The 20910-nt window shown below is 41.5% G+C and overlaps 1 protein-coding gene across 3 annotated transcripts in view; it reads right to left on the bottom strand.

Annotated features, from left to right (window-relative positions):
* Positions 1-17437, bottom strand: part of URI1 (URI1 prefoldin like chaperone) — a 41510-nt gene extending 24073 nt beyond the window's left edge. The window contains exons 1-3 of one of the 3 annotated variants that reach the window (XM_054296264.1): positions 17134-17437; positions 5871-5905; positions 1842-1920 (exon numbers count right to left, since the gene is read on the bottom strand). In XM_054296264.1, coding sequence (XP_054152239.1) covers positions 1842-1920; positions 5871-5905; positions 17134-17208 — 189 coding nt within the window. In that variant the 5' untranslated portion in view covers positions 17209-17437. Of the gene's footprint in view, positions 1-1841; positions 5844-5870; positions 6899-17133 lie in introns of those variants that run through there. The other 2 variants (XM_054296265.1, XM_054296266.1) reach the window with 2 other exon arrangements.
* Between the last annotated feature and the right edge of the window lie 3473 nt (positions 17438-20910).

Genomic DNA, 20910 nt, shown 5'->3' with positions numbered 1-20910 from the left:
GTGTAAGACACTGGGGCTCCCAGCAGGACCACAGAATGTTTAATCTCACTCTGCTGGGTCATTCACCAGGCTGCAAACCTCAACCTCCAGGGACACTCCACACGTAACTCTCACCCTCTAACTGCTCTCCAGGCTAAGGACAACAGATAAAAGCAGGACACTGCAGGCAGGAGGACACAGGTGACAATCACATTTTAGAACTTTGCACCTGCTTCCTACAATGCGAATCCCCCATTTTAACAAGCATTGCAACATCCAGGACACTGGGTTTATGATTTAAGACATCTTCTACTGCCCAAATTTTACAGGCAGTGCTTGGGCAAGTCCTCTAGGTGAGGAGGAGCCTTGGCCACCCCTACCCCTGTCCCCTGACCCTGCCCTGGCATTGTGACCCCCAGGCCCACTGCCACCTGCCCGGCTGCCTCTGGGCTTCAATCGTGAAGAAATTCAGAAACTAAAACCAAATTACATCTAAAATGGAGGTGGCATGAAGTCCACATCCACATCAAGTCTCTCTCTTTTTAGGGTAAAAAGAGATCTATCTCAGATGGTTTTATCAGCTCCCTCTACTTTATTCCTTCCTCCTCAGTTCCTCAGCACAGCCACTTGCTTTCTCATTGTGTTTATGCTGAAGCACAGCACTTGGCCTAGTGGATCTGTCTCCCTGGAATGCAATCTTCCCTCTCTTCCATATCCCAGTGCTGGAAACAGCTCTCCAGCAGGCAGGACCCTGACTCTAAGACTATGCACAATGTGCTTTTCATACACGTGTGCCCTCCCTGACTTGGTTTTAAAGTAGCAGACTGCATGAGCTGCCTGTTCACTCTTCCCCCAAAATGATGAAAGCAAAATTAAGCAAAATTAAAAGCATATGAAAATATTTGGCTAATAGGATAGGAACTGTTTCTATACATTTAAAGTAACAGATGTGAGTTAACATTGCTGCTTCAACTAAGAATAAGCACTATCTAGCTTTCTTTAAAAACAGAGTTTCTATGCTTTGAAACAACACAATCTTTATGTCTTACATCATGTGGCCACACATACACACATGAGAAATGGACTCTACACAAAAACCAGAGCTGTATCACCAGCACAGCAATGGGAAATCCTCCCTTTTCTCACATGGTGAAGTGTACTTCAACACTGTCTTACTAAAAACCTAACTTTGAATCTAAGCCAGGCTGCCAAGAAAGACAGCAGTCAGGCACCGAGTGCTGAAATCAGCCACTCAGTTATATGCAGTACAACTTCCCTGTCTTCAAGGATGTATCTTGAGTTGAACCTGAGAAAGGAAGAGGAAAAAAAGAGAAAGAGAAGCCAATTTGTTCAAAATTTTAGTGAGTGCAAGCCAACAGGGCAAATTTTACACAGGGAGCTGTGCAGTTGTTAGGGAAGATTCAGAGCACCAGAAAAGATCGCTATGTCAATGGGAAGATTGGTGAAACAAAAATTAGCAGCACCTTTTTATGTAAAAATCAATGTTCTAGGGTTTATTTCCATGAATCAGGAAATACTACAGCCACTTGCTTCTCAGGAAATGACTAAGTACCATAATTCAGTCATAATTATCGTTTTCTATACAATAGATTTACATATCAAACATGTCAGGTTTTGTGTTAAGCATTTATGTCATCAGCTTTCAGTTGTCAGTAACACTGTAATTTATAATGGATTTCAAAGAAAAGAGAAAGAAACAAAAGCAAAGGTTTAACTATTATCATAACAAATGTAACATTACTAAGTACTGGCAACCTGACTAACACCTCACCCCCAGTGCAGGCAGCCCAGGTTTAACAGTTTTAGCCCATTTTCCTGTGTGACCTCTGCCATGTACATACCATGACATCGTAGGACAACTTGTCAGGCAATGTCTGCAGTCGCTCCTGAAGAGCCTCATAATCACTCTCCACCTTCTTCCTGTTGACAAATTCAAGTTGGTTCAATTTCACAGCTAAAGAGTTAATGGTTTTCTGCTACTAAATCAAAAAACACCAAAACTACAGAAAAATTAACTGTTTAACACATACAGTTGACAGATTAATAACTCATTTCTAAAAGACATGGGATGACAAACATAATAGCTAGATTATTTTCTAATAATGTGTATTAAGATAGGTAAATGATTATTTTAGATTGTGCATGTCTTGTTCAGAATTAGAATTTTTCATGGTGCAAAGAAGCAGTTCTTTCACTAGGATTTGGAGTACCTCACTCCATGTTCAAGCCCAAGTTATAACACCACCAGTATTTAGAAAAAGAACTGAAAATCCAGTTTATGCTTTTTAAGAGGCAAATTCTTCAAATTATCATTTGTAATACACTGCTCATACACTGACCTCGGTTTGAGCTGACATAAATGAGCAAAATTTTAATTAATTCTGATTTTCCCATTAACTTTGTATTCCTATCAAGAGTCAACACTCCTGAAAGATGGCTCAACCACCAGGATTCTGTCACATCTTCAAGCATCCCTTCTGATACTTCTCTACCTAAACTGTAAATAAGGCTCACGCTACGTGTTGCTACCCACAAGAGAAATGGTTTGGTGAACTGGGACAAGGAATTCATTCCCAAGGCAGACACCTGGCTTTCCACAGGACTTTGCAACAGTGTTTCAGTGGCTGCAGGGATTTTACTGTGTGCAAAAGCAACTACACTCCCTCTAAAAAAGCCTTTTTTTCTAAATGCATTCTTAAATACTTAAATTTGTCTGAAAAAAGTCTTTTAATGGACCCCTGCCATTCTAAAGATGGTCAGAAATCAGCTCCTCCATGAAGTAGCTGGCATATAAATGTCAGCCTTGATGATATTGTTTACTTGTACTTCAAAACAATAAACATATATATGGTAGTAAATTCTGCAATAAAAGGCAACTGAAAGCACAGAGCAGCACACTTAACAATGCTGACCCAAGATGCAAATTACAGGTTTTCTGAGGATGATTCAGGAAAGCAATCTATAAATGTGCTGAAAAAATGAATGTCATAGTTGATAACACAACTCTCAAAATATTACTATTGATTTTCTTAGATTCATAAGCAGAATGAAATCTTTTTCAGCATTCATTTTGAAAAATTATCTGATACTCTTATGTTTGACTCATTTGCTTCACAGCTGAACTCTGGTGTAACCACCCTACTTTATACCTATTTTAAGTTGTTGAACTCATCCTGAAAAAAGAATTTAGGTTTTTATGCCACTTGGACATTAAAACCAAATTCCACAGAACTGATTTACAAAAGATGCTTGCTGCTGCTTTGCTCTGACAGCAGATTTCTGCCAGACATTTTAGGCAAGTCTTTCTGTCCCTTGCCCACATAAGAGTGAAAACATAATTCACTTCCTTCAAAGAAGAAGGACAAACTCATGAATCTTAGCAAAATGCACTGAGATGTTTTGGGGGAGGAAGGAATATAATGGAAACTTGGTGTCAACAATAACAATCAATTACTTAATGCTATTTACAGAACCCAGCCTTTGCCTCAGGAGAACTGGATTTGAGAAATGGACTCCAAGCAGCCACTGAAGAACAAGGCCTGGCACATGTCTCAAGTGCAGGAGAGGACTCTGTGGGAAGAGCCTGGCATGAAAATCCCCCCCTCACAGCAGGATTAAACATTTCCATCATTTCATGGCTGAAAGTCACTCAACATTTCTTCATTAACCTGAAAAGAAGACACTAAGGTCTGATTGCTGTGTGTTACTGAATAATCTGATCAGGGCCAGGAGAAATCACTTGCCACAGAAGCTGTGCTACTATAGAAGCAAAGCATCCTGCTTTTTGTACTGGGACAGCTGCCCTTTGCTGAGCAAACCGCTACCATGGCCATCCCTAAGAGTGGGGTCACTTTCTGAACTGGGCCCTGCAGATAAAGGAAATTTAAATTGATCATTTTAAATAATTTGCCTCAAATAGCATTACTTAAGGAAGGAAGCTCTCTCTTCATGTATGGCTGATGCTTTCACAAGCACTGGCGTGTGCCAGTGCTACAACAAGCAATGAAGAACCAAAGGGAACAGGGAGGAGGAATACTGGGACTCCAGATCTGAACATGTCCCTGGAAGGGGAAATGCATGACTAGCCACTAATCCCACACCCAACCCATTACTGGATTCATGGCTTTAGAAATATACTTCAAAAAGTGCACTGAAAAATGGAAAAGAAAATAATTTAATGGAAATATACTGAAGCTGAGCATTTTAAGACCCTATTGTTATTCACCCAATTCTATTCAACATCCTTCTGTGTCACTGACTACTTAAAAGGTCTTACATGAGCAAATTATTCAGTTGAAACAAAAACACTCAGCTCTTGCACAATCAAGATCTAAATAAGAGTACTAAATTTTAAATTTTTTTTATGAAATAAAGATTGTATGGATGCTACAAAAACTGTTTTTCTATATAAAATAAATCAGTAAGTTATTTTTTTCATTAGAGGTTCTGTGGCCAAAACCCCCAAGTTCATGGGGTCATTGCCAGAGTTTGCATAAAAGCAAACACAGGAGCAACTCCTCCTTCCAACACCAACACTCCCAGGCCATTCCACAAACCTCAGCCCTTGTTAAAAGGAAAAGAATTGTCACAATTTTCCAAATGCTCAAAAATCTGTTCAAATTTTGCAGCTTTCTGCCAATAGTTTATTTCTGAAAAGCCCTGTCTGTGAGTGGAAGAATGCACATGCAGAATTTCACATGGGAGCCAGCAGGCACAGACACTGCAAAGCTCCTGAGAAACTGCTGGAGATATTCTGCCTGCCTTAACCACAGCAGCACCAGTAGGCACTTCAATATTTCCCTTATTGAAAATTAATGCAGCCTCTGAATTTTAAACATAAATGAAACATATTAGTTTTAGATTATTTTTGCGAGCCAATAGTCAGAACTTAATATGATGATGTGTATAGATTGCCTTGATTTTTTTCCTCTTATCCAGCGCTTGCAGCCTATGTGCATTTAAACTAAAAACATTTGATACACACTAAATATAAATTATTTGCTTGGAGATCTTTCAGGCATGAAGAAAAAGCCTCTTAAAATAAATTTAAAATATTATATGCTTGATGGTGTATAACCAAAGGTTTAATCTCACCACTAAAGGGGCAGTTGCTGTGATTCTGCAATAACCCTGCAGACAATAATCAAGACAGCTCCTGTTGTTCTCTCAGTAAAATCATGGTAAACACAGCATGGATATATTGTAATTTGATATCTGTAAGATCAACTGTTATATCTCACAGTAACTCATAATATAAGATTTCATTCACCATTAAATGTACATTTTCCTCAGATGTCATACAGAACTATTATTTACCAGGTATGTTTTCTATTAACCATAGATTGCCAACAGAGAAAAAATGCCCAGAGATAATTTTTTTAATATAAGAAAGCATTTATTTAAAGTATTAAAAATTAAGATTTAGCATGTACTTTGCTTTTGGGGGGGAGGGTATCAGCAAAACATTACTTTCCACATTGTTTCAGCACACAGAGGGGGCAAGTGGAATTTCCCTACTTGCTCCATAGTTAGAAAACAAGAATAATTCTACCCTGGGAGCACCTTGTCACCATTCAGGCAGATTAAGCACTCGTCCAACAAGGTTACTTGGGCAAAAGTGACAGATGAGATAGGTTTTTAAGGCAGAAGTATAAACACTGAGGCTCACTGTATTTGTAATTTAATTGTATCAGTGAGAAATAAATATATTTCAAGGAGAGTACATTGCAACAATTCTGAGCTATCACTAACTCTAATCCCCAAAACATGCTAGCAGGATTTGACTCCCATCAGAATAAACAGCAATACTTTACTCAAACATAACTAGGTTACTCATCAGTATTTTAGACATGTAGACTTTTTTTACTTACCAGTGCTGGATTTTTTCTTGGCAGCCAGTGACCACCTGTCATTAAAACAGATAACTACTCATGAAAAAAACAAAGCTAAGCACACAGCTGCAATGTCAATGCATCAGAAACTAGAACAGGAGCTTTACAGATGTGGTGCTGCCTCCATCCACATTTTTATTTGTCAGGGCAAAGGCGTGTGAATGGTCGTTCTTAAGCAGCACACTTTATCACAGGCTAATGCAGAGTGATAACCACAGGAAAAAATCACAGTTTTTCACTTCTTATTTCGGTACAATACCTGCTCCATAACTATTAGGTGACACAGGATCTGAGATAAGTAGCAGTTTGTGCAATCTGCCGATCTATTTTCAGTGTTACATGTTTGCAGAATAAGAAAACAACATAAATTATAACAAGACATCAATGTAACTCCCATACTCAGTCATTAAAAAGCAGAACAAATGAATCTCACAGCACCAAAAACATTTTTCCTCTATCAGTACATCAACAAATGTCTCCACTGGCCACTTTAGCTTGAAAAAGCCCAAATTAACTTTGTGCTGTGTAAATATGTAAGTATTTGACACCATGATGGGTTGCTGGCTTCTCTTCTTTCTGGGTGTCAAAAAAGGTATTTCACTTAATCCTTTATGCCACAGGCTTTCCTAAAAGATACAAAAGAATTTACAAAATAAAGCTCTTAACAAAATAAAGGTCTTAATTAACACTGTTAAATTAAATACTTTTATCTTTTTTAACTGCAATTTTTTAGACTATACATAGCAAACAGGCAGGATGCTGAAACCTGTGACCTTCTCTGCCACAATTACAAGGAGATTTTGTCTTTCAAAACATATTCTGATCTCTGAATAATAGTTACCAAAAATACAACACAAACAATTTCATTCAATTATATGAAATGCAATGAAGCCATGAGGCAGTTAAATATGTCTAGACAGCTTCTCAATATAAGCATTTTCTAGATTTTTTTTTTACAAATTTCGTTTTTCCTATAGCCAAAATAATGCTAACATTCGAAAGCAATTAATGAGAAAATTTGCAGAGAAAACAATAACATACATTCAAGTACCACTGAAATCACTGGAGCAGATAATTCTTTTTTTTTTTCCCCCAAACAACAGAATGAAAGACTTTTTTTTTTTTTCAGTTAGCATATGTGCAGCTTTTGCACAACAGATCTCAGACCCTGCACTTCCTACTCATGCAGGAATAAAAAAAATGGGACTACTTTGTGAGCTAATAATTCTTTAAACAGAGCAAAGTTCTTAAATGAAAAGGATCAGCTTTACATTTGTGGTTATGTTATTTCATAATCCATCAGGAAAGTCAGCCAGGTAGCTCATCCCACATAAGCCAAGTTTAAATTTATCATTTGCTTTAAACTCCTACAAATCAAATGCCTAGCAAAATATCTTCCTTAATGTGCAAGGCAACTATTTTTAAGCTTGAGAGTAAATACACAGACTTGTACAGGACATCAAGCCAGAAATCTAATTAATACTGTTAATATGAAGCCCATTTTAAGAGTAAAGTTTCTACAGGAGACATAAATTGTCTGGTAACAAAGCCAAGGCACACTGGAGCCCCTCACTAACAAGTTGAGGAGTCCAAGCCTATTCTATCCACATCCTTCATCCTTTCACATTTGGCAGTGAATGTGAAGTACACAACATAATTTAGCATACAAAAATGTTTATGAAATCCTTTAAGAAAGTTTCCATTTAATTGCCCCATTACAGATGAAGATGGAAAAGACAGGAAGCTTTCCATTCCCAATACATGACTTTCCATGCATGAAGTGAGCTGAAAGCACAAAAAGAAAAGCCCTGCAAACCATAAGAGCAGCATGTTCATTAACCTCTACATGATAATCCTTTCGTAGCTGCATATTAACTAGTTACATATTCATAATCATTTACATTATTTAGAGGACCTTCTATGAAAATTTCCAGGCTATATCCATTAGCCACAATGTTAAAGGTTGCAGAAGATAGTCTACTTAATGTTTCCAGGAAGCTTTTTTAATTAGTAAATATGTAAATTGGGCACATATGCTTTTTATGTTTTTAAGAAACAGTCCATCAGCAAAACAGCATAGGGGCATATGCTGTTTCCATCACCCTTTATCCCCCTTAAAAAAATAAATAAAAAAGAGAAAAATCAATAACACCAATCAATTTTAATTTAATTCTTCTTCTTTGATATAATCTCTCTTGAAGGGATACCAAAGGGTGGAACCAACAACAAACCTTTTCATTTCAGTGGCCAGCATAAAATGAGACCTTTTACAGAAGTGCTAAAATATACCACCTTAAAAATGTTGCAGGCAGCACTTCTGGAACTGAAGTCTAATAAAGAATAGAGAGAATAAATATTGAAAAACAGATGGAGATCAATTATGCATATGACCTTTATTAGGTCAGTCTCACTGTTTGGATAACAACTGGTCTTATCAAAGCAAAGAAACAAATAGATAAATATATAAACAAATCTTTGATTTTTTGCCTTTAATCAAACACAGGAAAATCATTAGTCTATCTTCCACACATAATTTATATCAAGAGTTACAATTAAAGAATGAAAAACCCTTTTAGGGTAAATAAAATAAATGATCTGCTTGTTTATCCACTTGAGTTCAATTTACCTGGACAGCTAGTGCCACCAAGTATGCTTTACTTTTAAGGCATCATAGGGAAGCAGTATCAACAAACTCTGAATTCTCTCCTTTTAGGCATAAAAATGTATGAGTTTGTGAATGCACATGGTTATCAGTGGCTTATCTGCATACTAAAATATTTATTAAACTACTCTTGCAGCAGACTTAACATTACCTAATCATGGGTCTGGTTATTAAAATAGGATCCACTGTCAGAAAACATATTCCATAGTCTTAAAAGAAAGCAAACAGGCAAATATCTTGTTTCCTTCCCTTTCACCAATAGCCAGTTGTTAAAATGCAGGGTTTCTCAAGCCCCTGACCCACCAGAACCACACCTGGGAGCTCCACTGCAGCCCCTGGGGACAGGGGAGGCACAAATCCCTGCTGGATTAAACCCAAACCCTTGCAGCAGATGATGTGCTTGCTCTGCTCTCACTGCTACGTGCCTGAGCTATTTCTGGGGCTGCCTGTGTTCCTGCTTTTAGGGAATCCCTCGTTTGTAGGTGTCACAAGCAGAGCACGAGGATCAGCTTTAGAGCTGTGCTCACGTCCCAGATGTCCCCAGGTGTCCCCAGGTGTCCCCAGCTCCACCTCAGCAGTGTGATCCCAGGGCAGACTGCAGGCTAATGACTCCAAATCACCCCCAGCAGCTCCTCATCCAGCCAAGGACTTCATCAGCTGAGCAAAGACAGGGAATTCCTTCTCTCTGCAACACATTCTCCCTTCTCTATCTATTTATACACTGCCTTCTCCATCATCTTGCATTCAAAGAGTTCAAAATCTCCTCCATGAATTCAAGTGAGCAGCACTTTGAAAAAGCAGTGCACTGATTCTGCAGGCTGAGTTACAACCACTGACTGCTCAGGGCTGGCAAGGGAAGCCAGAGCTCCTAACTCAGCAGCCACAGTCACTTCAGTCACTTCACAGGCTCTACAGTCACTTCCAACACTTCCCTGGCAATGAGCACAGGTGAAAAGGATGCTGCAGCACAAAGCAGATCCTTACCTGTATGTGCCATGGGTCTCCAACCTATTCCACATCACCCCAGCAGGTTTTCACCCTCCTGTACAAGGGCACTTCCTTCCTGCATCTTATTTTTTCCTGATCTGTTACTTCTGCAGGTGCTCCCATTACTAACAGCTGAATATAATATTCTCTGTGGTGCTTCTGATTAACAAAGTGGTGGCACAAAGTGGTCTCTTCTTATTGAGGTACTTCACCAAGGTGGGGGGCATGCAAGTGAATGTTTCTCCCTACTGAGCAGCTGGACACTGCCTACAGAGGTGCTGGGTTCAGCACACAGAGGATAATTCTCTCTCATCCCTTCTGAGCAGTAAAACAAGCTGCCAAGTCAGAACCTTATTTGTCTCATTTCAAATTGTGAAAATTTTAAGTAACAGAGCTGGTCCTGGTATCACCTGCAGGCAGTTTGGGGCACCAATGCTGAACCTGCTCTATGTGAGTTGTGCAGTTATGTTCAAGTCCAGAGAATTAGAAGCTTTTAAGTTTCTGAGATGGAAGTTAAATTCAATGAAAATTATGAAAATAAAAATGTTGCATCAGATTAGGAAGAGGTCCTAAATGAATGAGAGGCCATTTCCACACTTGCAAGTATGAAGGTGGAAATGTGAAGCACGGCACAAAAGCAAAGTTTCCATTTAAACAAGTTGCAAGTTAGGCCAAACAAATGTCTGCTGGTTCTACATGCACACTTGAGCACTTTGCTTCAGAACTGTGACTGACAATCTGGCTGGTCTTCTGAAATTAGAAGCTGAGGACACAGATCTAATCCCAGCTCTGATTCTGTTCTTCTATATGGCCTTGAGCAAATCACAACCTCTCAGTCTACATTTCTTCATCTGCAAAATGGGGATAATAGTATTAACCTACCCACCTCAGAGTGTTTAATGATGATTAATTAATGTGAGAAAAGCACTCTAAAGATGTAAGAGCACTATATAAGTGATAAAGCATTATTTACCACTTGAAAAGTAATCTGAATAAAATCAGATATGCAAGTAATTTGTTTACATGTAGCAATAATATAATTTGTGACTATTTAATCTTGAATTAGTCTCACTTTAAACATCCCTTTCAATCACATTTCCAGTTACTTAGGGAAAAATGACAGTATGGAATACTTTTTGTGGAAGCAAAGGAAGTAATGAGGTGGTAATTAAAGTAAGGGTCTAATAAAGTCTAAAACCAATGACTTGCCTTCAGGAGACTGTCCCTGCCATTTGGGATTGTAAAAATATCTCTGTTTCAATCTAGGTCCTGTTGTTCAGAACCTTCCACCAGTGTATGCTGGTTTCCTGAAATGCAGATCCATGTTTGCAAGGCCCATGGTAAATCCAACATCATTTCCATCACTGACTTCCTCCAGGTGACTCCAACTCTGCACAGCTCTAAATGCTAAATATTCCACATTCAAGTATTTACTGTGGTTCCCACATGCACATGAGCTGCCTCCATCTGGAAATGTTTGCAGTATCAAAACCCTCTCTGCCATGCAACTCATGCATAAGATTTCCCTCTTGTACCCTCAAACACTAAAATTTTACCCATGAAATTACCAGTTCACATCACCACTTTACGTTACAGAACACTAATGGGTGGTCAAATATTTAATCATCTCTTGGTAACAAGGATGTAACAAGCTACAGAAAAAAATAAACATTTAAAATGAATTTTCATTTTTTCCTCTAGGAAACTACACAGTACTTGCCTAGAACACAGCGATCACTGATGGAGAAAGACAGAATTAACATTTGTACAATTGTTTTTCCTAGAGCCCCATTTTCAATCAAAAAATGAAATAAAACTATTAAAAATACTTCAGTCTGTTGGCACACTGTATGATCTAATGCAAAAGGAAGAAAGCACTTCTGAGTTCTCATATTCATTTATTAAATCATATTACTCAAAAATGCTACATTCCAACAAATTATTAACATAAAACCTCCTTTGGGTGGCAACTTTTGCCTTTTGAAGGAATGTGTTTGGGAAGAATACTGCAGGAAAAGAGAGAAAGTAATCTGAATCATGGCAAACATTTTTTCCTAAAGTAAAAAATCTTAGAAATATAGCCATGATTTTGACTTTTCTTTACAAGAAAACAAGTAAGATCTACTATTTTTCTATTAATTGTGTAATTAATTCTATTAATTTCTAGACACCTGTGGGTCTTGCAGTTTTGCAGGAAAAGTAGTACATAACTATTATTTATCAATAAATAAGTACTAAGTTCTGACCTAAATTATTTTGGGGAGTTGAAAAATTCTACACAACAATAAACCTGCTGAGTGAGTTCCACTGCCTCCAAACCACCTGAAGTGGGGCAAGCAAGGCACCCAGAGTAAGGTCTCATCCTTCACTGACAGCAGGCCAGTGTCCATGTCCTGTAACTTCATCTTGAGACAAGATAAGAACTCCAAAGTTAGTATTTCAGCTGAGGTCAGGTAAATGTATCTGTGTGGCTCCACCACAGCCAGGCTTGCTCAGGGACCCAGAGAGCAGCAGGCAAGCACAGGCACAGAACTCCTGTGATCTAAGCAGCCCAACATCTCAAGCAGGTTTTGCAAGCTCTGATGGAGTTTATAATACAAAAACTATGCTGCTAGCAAAACCTAAGTTTAACTGGCTTTAAATTGCCATGAGCTGTGACACCTGCCTCACAGACACAGCTGCAGGCTGTGCTTCAGCTTCCAGCCACAGTCCTGAGTAAACTCAGCATCATCCCTCCCTGGCTCCTGCCACTCAGCTCCACTGCCTCATCCTCCCAAAGCTGACACAATCTGCTGACAGACACTTGCAACCACATCAGGGATCCACACTGGATGAAAAATGGTCCAGGAAAGAGGGAGGAAAAAAAAGGGGCAAAAAGGTCAATAATAAAGTTTGGTTTTAAGCTGGATCCCAGCCCAGTTCACTAAGCACTGTCACAAACGTGCCACCCTAAAACTGCTAAAGAACTGAAAAAAGTACACACAAAAAGATTAACAAGTTGTTCAAATATAAGTCAGCTGGACAACTCACAAAATCATTAATGAAAATTTTGAGCAAGGGTTTGAGATTGCTGCTCCTGTGCTGCAGCCTGTGCTAACAGACAATAGGAACTACAAAAGGAGCACCTGCACAGTGCAGCAGTGTCCCAATGCAACCAAACACAAAGCCTTAGTGTTCCTGCTGCTCTGAGGGCAAAAAGAGGAAAGATCTGAGCCAGCAAATCCACCTGCAACACTGACTAAACAGACTAAGGCACAGACTAAAACAAAGTATTATTTCACAACCTCAAAGGATGAGAGAAGTACTTGAGACAAGGAGCATCCAAAGATATCTAAGACAGGCTACAAGCTGAACCTATGGAATGGAGATCTGCAAAGCCACTGAACACCATTCCCAAATGGTACCCTGGTCACTGCATCTGCTCACAGCCTTTGCAGACAGCTGAAAGAGCAGCACAATTCAGTAACACTTCAATTTTGTGCATATAATCTCATCTACACATTTTAGCTACCAATGAGGTTGAACACAGACTTGCCCTCCCCAGAATAAAGGCAAAGCTCTTTAAACTCTTTTGTCAAATCTCTTCCAATTACCAATAATACAAAAAAAACCTACTGAAGATCTGTTAATTTATTTCACAGCTCTTGGCACTATACAAACTTGTGGGTATTTAACTCATACTAATAAGAACATGGACAAATATTGACTAAAAAAGTAAAAGTGATGATCAATTAACACTGGAGGAATGATAAGTATTCCATAAAAAGCTTCCAGATCATGACTGAATTAGCCCTTTTACTTGAATGCAGCACCTGAAAAAACATTACTGGAACCAGTGGACAGGGTGGAGTGTATGCCACCACAATTTCCAAAAAGGTAATTGTCCAGGTACCTTTTTAAAAGGAACAGGGCAAATAAAGCTTCACACAGGTTCCTTTAAAAGGAGCACATCAAACCAAGCTTTAGACACTCTGTTCCCTTTTCTCAAAGTTATTGTACAAAATGAAGTCCTGCTGCACTGGTGGCTCATACCCAGGCATTCTCTGGATTGTGTAAACTTGGACTCAGGTTGGAAAAAGTGCAAACCATGGCACACACTGCCCTGGGAAGCACATCTGAGTCTCATCTGTGAGTCCACAGGCAAGCATTTCCTGATCTCCAGTGGCTCCTGAGCAGCATCAAGTGAACAAGACCCTGCTCTGCTTCACTGCTCCTTTTCAGACTGCAGGAACAGCTCTAAAACTGCCAAGTTGCTGATTTCACAGCACAGATATTACTTGGAAAAGACAAACAGAAGCAGTCAGCCCCAAAAGTAAATCATGTAGAAGAGGAAACAATTTAAAAGAGCGTAAGCTTAGGATTCTGTGATTTGCTTCTCCATAACCCACCTACAAGTTTTTTTAACTGTCAAAAGACTTTAAGTACCAAGGATCTTGAAAATCATTTGGAAATTAAAGATTATACAGCTCTACCATTTAAATTCATAAAAATTAAGAATATGTCATAATGCACAATGGCCAATGAGTTACAGTAAGAGCTGCACTCAATCTAATTGTGCTTGCTGTCATGGTGAGTGACAGGAGAGTCACTTCCTTGTCCTAATTTTTATAAAAGGAAAATAAAAAAGTGTGTTTGTCAGTGCAATACAAAAAAAAAAAAATCATACTGCCATCTAATAGTGGAATCCTTTAGATTCTCCATGCCTGTGTCTGCACTCTGCAAATGTCTCTTGGGTCTAATTGGCTCTGTAATGTCTCCCATTACACGTACTGTCACTGCACTGCTCAGGAACTATAGAACCTATCATCCCACTGAAAATTCACTGTCTACACAAGTCTTTCCAAATCATACACATCTGACTTGTCAACTTCCCATCAGTTAGTAATCCCAACCCACCTGACTGCAGGAATAAATGTATATCAAATATTATGTTTAAACGCAGGGCCTATAGCATGAGAAACCTCCTATTTAAATATTCATTTTATAATTCCTCTACTAACTTGCAATAGATTTACTGCAGTATTTTCAGTTAACATATATTGCTTTTACAAGTAATCCATGACACATACATTATACTCTTCTTACAGAAATATTCAAAACTTTACGCAGGCATTGTGCTTCCAATGATGGTCTTTATCATGAAAATTACTAGATATTCTTCTATAATTTATCCCCAAGACACACATTCTAAGTCATGTTTTTATACAAAGCGCCTTTAGTAGGAGCACTGAAAATTGCTTTTAACAGTTTGGTCTTACTATCACCACAAATTAACAAGATGAAATCTGTCCAACAGGCAAGCAGTCCTAAACAAGAATTAAAATTACTTTTCACCAGGGGTCCTAAACCTAGAAGTTGCAGCTTCTATCTGATTAAAGACAGAAAGTCATGGACATCCTTTTCTTTCAGTATTTTTAAGCAGGAAGGAAGCCTCAGCTCACAAGTTCTCCAGGGCAGCACTTAAAAGCTCAAACCCATAGCTGAACCAGGGTTGTGCAATGGCCTGGGTGTTAAAATAACCAACCACAATTCAAATATTATCTTTAATAATATTAAAGATAGGTACTGCTGTATTCCATGATTTCACTAAAGGTTGCCCTCACATTAATGGGAATAAATAGGTTTCCTTGGACTTAATCAAGCATCACTGGGACAGCACAACATCCCAGTAATTAAAAGAAATGTATTTGCCTGCCAGTATATAGAGATATTGCTCTGGCTAAGTAACTTCACTATTGTCCATGATCCTCACACTACAATTACTAGTTTACTGAAGTACTGGGTAACTAATTCTCCTTCATCTTTGTGCTGAGACAAAGCAGGAGCCTTCGACTTCAGTGGTTCTGTGGGAAAAATACAGATCTCTAAGAAGAGGCAGCAGAAATGAAAAGACCTCCTCCATCTTAAAATACAATATTTTTGTAACTGGAAATACCGTTGTAATCCAATTATATATATTCATTGCATAGAGGGAAAGTCTACTATATCTTCATCACGACACTCCATTGTAACCAAGATATGTAGTTCTTTAGTATAATTTCATATTGAAGCTGAAGTGTTCCATTTTTTTCAGCCAATTTGCAGAAATTATGTAAAGTTTCCCTATGATAAAATATAACTTTGGTACATCAGCCTAACGGAGGCTTAATTAATGGTCTCCTGGGCCTCTTTTCCACTGGAGCAGATCTGTTTAAGAAGAGTCTTAAACTTGCTTACAGAGGGGTCTTACCATGAACTGGGAATAATTCTCTGTGGCTATGGCAGCCGTGTGCTTACACATTAGGCCTGGCACTAATGTACCAGGGAAATTATTCTTCACCAGATTCCACCACCCTGAAAATTCCCTGAAGGAGCCCAAGCAGGTGAATTCCTATCAGCAGTTATTGGCATGATGGCTTCCAATCCGTGCAGGGCAGATAATGCAGAGGATTCCAGCAGACCCTCTCACTGTTCATCCACATTAATGGTCAGATGGCTAGACAGGTCTTTTAGTAATGATCTAAGGGGTATTCAAAAGTAAACACATTTGTGCACACAATATTCCAGACAAGGCACATTTTTATACCCCACAGGTGTCACTCACTTTTTCTCAACTAAACCAGTATGTGACAAAATACAAGTTGGAGATAAAATCTTCCATTATAACTGAGGAACTCTAATGTGCACCTTACCATCTGCTTAAAAAATTCTTAATCACATGAGCAGAAAAAGTGAAAGGTCCGCAGACTGTATGTGTGTCAACAACACCCTGCACATGACCACAAGTTATTTCCAGTGACTCCTGCACCCACACAGAGCTCACTGCGAGGCTGGAATCTACAAGCCCTAAATCGCACTCCTTAGGTTTTCAGGACCCACTTGAGTTAGATCATGAGTGTAATCTACATCAAAAAGTATCCTGAGTTTAGTGCTATGGTCTCAGGTGAACTCTTGGGAACAACTTCTGCAGAAAAATCTGGTTCTTTGGAACCCATTTCAAATACAACCAATGACTCCTAAGGCAAGTCATGAACAACTAAGTTTTGACCCACGGTCCCCTCAAGCTGGCCCAGGAGCACGCTGGCTCCGGCACGACGCAGATCAGACACGGCCGGGACTGTCCCGGAGGCCGGAAAAATCACGGAGAGGCGTGTGGAGGATAAAAACACGCGTTCATGGGGAGGCGTGTGAGGATAAAAACACGCGTTCGTGTAAAGGATCAAAACACGCGTTCATGGAGAGGCGTGTAGAGGATCAAAACACGCGTTCCTGGGCGCTGCTAACCACGGCAGCCTGGGGCAGCACCGGGGTGCGGGCAGGGCCTTCCCTCCTGCAGCCTCCCGAGCTCGCTCCCCGCGGTGTCCCGGAGGCTGTGTCCAGGACACTGTGTCCTAGGGCTATGTCCCCTATGTCCCAGAGGGTTGTGTCCCAGGGGCTGAATCCCAGGGCTGTGTCCCAGGGACCGTGTCCTCAGCCCGGGGGTCTCCGGCTGCCCCGGCCCGCCTCGCCCGCCGCCCGTGACGTCACGCGGCCACGTGCCCTCCCCGCCCCGGTCGCCCCGGGCCCGGCCCTGGCCCCCCGCGCCCCCCGGCCCGGCCCCGGTGCCCCCTTTACCTTCTCGTGCTCCCGCCGGAGCCGCCCCACCAGCGCGGGGCTCAGCGGCGACGCGCCGCCGCCGGGGGCCTCCATGCGGGCCGGGCCGCGCCGGCGGTCTCCGGGGCAGCGGGGAAAGGGAGGGGAGGGAAAGCGGCCGGTCTGGGCCGATCTCCTCAGCAGGGCGAATGAGTCCTATAGAAATGTTTGTGCAGGGCGAAGCGCCGGCTCCAGAGCCGCATCCACGCGGGGGCCGCCGCCGCCTGGGCCCGGGGCGCCGCCGCTGCCGGGGGAAGAAGCATCTCAGTGTCGCATTCTGGGCCGCGCCGCCGCCGCCGCCTGGGCCCGGCTCCCGCCGCGCCGGGGGAGAGCCGGCCGTGGGTGCCGCAGCTGGGTCCGGCCGCGCCGCCCGCCTGCTGCACTCTGGGTACGCGCCCGCGGCCCGCGGGAGGCACCCGGCTGCGAGCCGCGAGAGGCGGGCGCTCCACACCCCCTGCCCGGCCCGGCCCGGCCCCCGCGCCGGGCTCCGGCACCCCCGGGGCTCCCTGGCAGCAGCCCGGGCCGCCCCGGTGCTCCCGCGGCCCGGTGATGCGGAGAGCAGGCCCCGGGCGCCAAGGCCTCGGCGGCGGAAAGCGGAGCAGCGGCTGCGAGGCGCTCAGACGGGCCTGCACTAATCCCGGAGCCACAGAGACAGAGCCGTGTGTCCTCTGTAACCGCGAGGTGCTGTCACAGGCTGTGCCCTCGGGATGCAGGCTCTGGAGAGTCTGTGCGCTGGCAGGGCGGCTGGCGGTGAACAGTCAGAATCACAGAAAGGACCTTAAAGAGAGAATAGAATCATCACGATTAGAAGAGACCTTCAAGATAATCGAGTCCACTATCTGCTCAGCACTACCTTTGTAACTCCTAAACCACATTGTCCAGCACTTGTGCCAGACACCTCTTCAACACCTCCTTGGATGGTCGCTCCATCACATCCCTGGGCAGCCCATGCCTGACACTCAAATGTTCCAATGCCTGATACCCAACAATGAAAACACTTTTTCAGTCTCTAATCCAAATCCCCATATCCCCCCTGCCATCAGCAAGTACCAGCTTCTGCTAGACCAGGTTGCTCCAAGCTCCATCCAACCTGGCCTTGAACACTTTTGGGTTATCCACAACCTCTATGGGCAGCCTGTGCCAGGGCCTCACCACCCTCACATGAAAGAATTTCTTCCCAATATCTAACTTGAATTTCCCCTCTTTCAATTTTTACCCATTACACCTTGTCGTTTTTCTACAGTGGGCTGCCATGACTTGGCAGATTGCAAAATACTCTTAGAAATCAGTTAGAGCAGCACTCAGACTTGCCTATGTGGCAAACTCCCTGCATGGGAAGCAAGTGGGGTACAGCCACCCCTGGAATACCACAGGTAATTTATGTGCAGTAAACTCACTGGCCAGCTCTGTGAATGCCATTAGACACCTCTGGCATAGCACAGTGCTGGAAGGGAGCCATGCTTTAACAGCGTGCTGGATGGAAGCACTGCTGAAGGCTGAGCAGCCTCTCATGGTGCTTGATGCCATCCTAGCACATATATTTCGACTTGTACAACCCAAACACCACAGAGGTGTGTTCATAGACCTTGTGTTTAGTGCTGAACCTTTCCCTTGAATGAATGAGGTTTTCTTTTATGTTTGCTGGTAGAGGTGAGGGTCTCATACTGTGTTCCCCGCAGGGGTTAGTAAGTATGTCATAAGATGGAGGTACAAAGGGTCATCATATAGATCAAGAATTTCCTTCTCCAGCCAAAGAATCAATAGTTCCTTTCCATGAGCAGAACTAACCCTATACACACCACAAAACAACTGTTTGTTTTACACATAACACAGTATTTGCTGTGCACTTTTGTAAATCCATGTTCCCATCCCCCTTGAAGAGCTTGTTAAAGGTCTACAGATGAGGAATTTAGAAACAATTTTCAAAGCATGGTTACCCAAGCTGGAAGTTAGCTTTTAGCCAGACTTTAATACAGCTTCCAATATTGCAAATAAAAAATTTGCAACTGCAGCTGGGTAGTTTGGTTTTTGAAATAACTACATTCATAATCTTTAAGAATAATTGAAAGTTAGCTAAAATCTCTGGCACGTGTTTGTCACTGAGAGAGGGATTCTGGATCCTTTAAACGAACAAGGGAGATATATATATTGTTATCAGAAAACAGCTCACCAGCAAAAAGATATCTCAAGTTTAAACAGGTTATATGAATCTTGCAGTCCTTCTAAATGCCCATTGTAGATAATTCCCTTTAAGCCTGCCGAGAACCTCTTCAGAGCTTCACTTCAGGGCTCACAGAGGAGATAGTAAATACAGGTCATTTTTAAATGTTCTGGTTGATTTCATTTCATCTCAACTAGATCGGAAGATAAAACAGATGTACAATATAAAGATACAGTATCTTATTTGAGATTTTAATTTTTTTGCCTGACATAAAAAACCCTTAAGTTTTTTATGTCAGGCAATATAACAAGAGGAGCCACAAAGTAGGAATTTTGTATCCCAAGACACTATTTTCTAAATAGAATGTAAAGACATGCCATCATTTCTCTTGGTGCCTCTTCCAGAGAGTTCACCTTTTCCTGTGCCTTGAGTAGACCATTTAGTCACTGAATGTGTTGTGTTCACGGCCTCTGACAGTTCCAAAGTGAGAGGCTGCATCACTATCAGAGCAATGACTGCTTGCCTTTGGTTGTACTGATGATAGTATGGAATAGTTTATGGCATCCTTTTGTACATTTTGTTTTTCAGCTGCCAATGAAGAAATGTTCTAATAGTGACAAACAGATGGGATACAGCATTTGCCAAAGATGAGCATGAAGCCTTGCTCACATTCTTTTGCACTTATAACCTGTACAAAACCACTGTCACCAGTGAACCTCAATAGATTGTAAAATAAATCAAATTTAAATTTGGCCTTCTAAGCTGCAGATTTTTGTATACTTGTTTATAACATTAAATCTTTAGATGCCCTACCAGATGATTTTCATAAAACCTTGGAGAAAACTCTGGAGGACTCTCTGTAATTAAGTGAGGGAAAGGCAAATAAGCAAAGCTTACATGTTCTCTTCCAAGTGTCTGGCTTAGTGCTCAGCAGACATGCCCGCACTGGACCTGAAGACAGAGCTGCTGGCAGAGCTCCTTCCAAACCCCAAGCTGGTCAGATTGGATGAACTTTTAAAATGAGAAATCAGTGTCTTGTTTTCAGTTCTGATACGAACAGGTCAGCTGCACCTGTGAGAGCAGTGGATTAGAAGCAAAGTCTTGGAGAGGTCAAGTTAAGTTTGCAGCAGAAAACCTCACACTAGGGCTCTGGATTAAAGGCATTCTCCTTTGGCAAAGAGGTCTGTGCCTTCTCCCATACTCATTCAAAGTCATTCACCACCACTCTGCAAAGACAGCAGTCACAAGGGAGGGGGAAAACAAGGAGAGGACAAAAAGAAGGAGGCATGGGAGAAAATGCCCCAGCCAGTCTTTCTGCAGAGAGAAACAAAGCTGAATCCATGACCCCTCTATTTTACAAAACCAGAGCCTTAGATCTAAAAACATGGATTGCAACAAAAAGTTATGGATGAAGACAAGAGGGTTAAGAATCTTGGAGCTCACACATGTGTGCAAATACATGCAGAGCTATGCTAAGAACAGTTGTGTGGAGATTGGCTGGAAACTGGGTACAGAGGAAAGGCAACAAGAAGGAGCTCATTATTATCAAGTGGGAGAAAAAGTTGTCCTGAGACAGAGCTCCCATGAGAGGAATGCAT

The sequence above is a fragment of the Melozone crissalis genome, unplaced genomic scaffold (genome assembly GCF_028551555.1).
Source record: "Melozone crissalis strain CALT ecotype California unplaced genomic scaffold, PUWL_Pcris_2 ptg000007l_1, whole genome shotgun sequence".
NCBI classification, from domain to species: Eukaryota; Metazoa; Chordata; class Aves; order Passeriformes; family Passerellidae; genus Melozone; species Melozone crissalis.
Note: the sequence above shows the minus strand (reverse complement) of the source record. Positions and strands in the feature narration are given on the sequence as shown.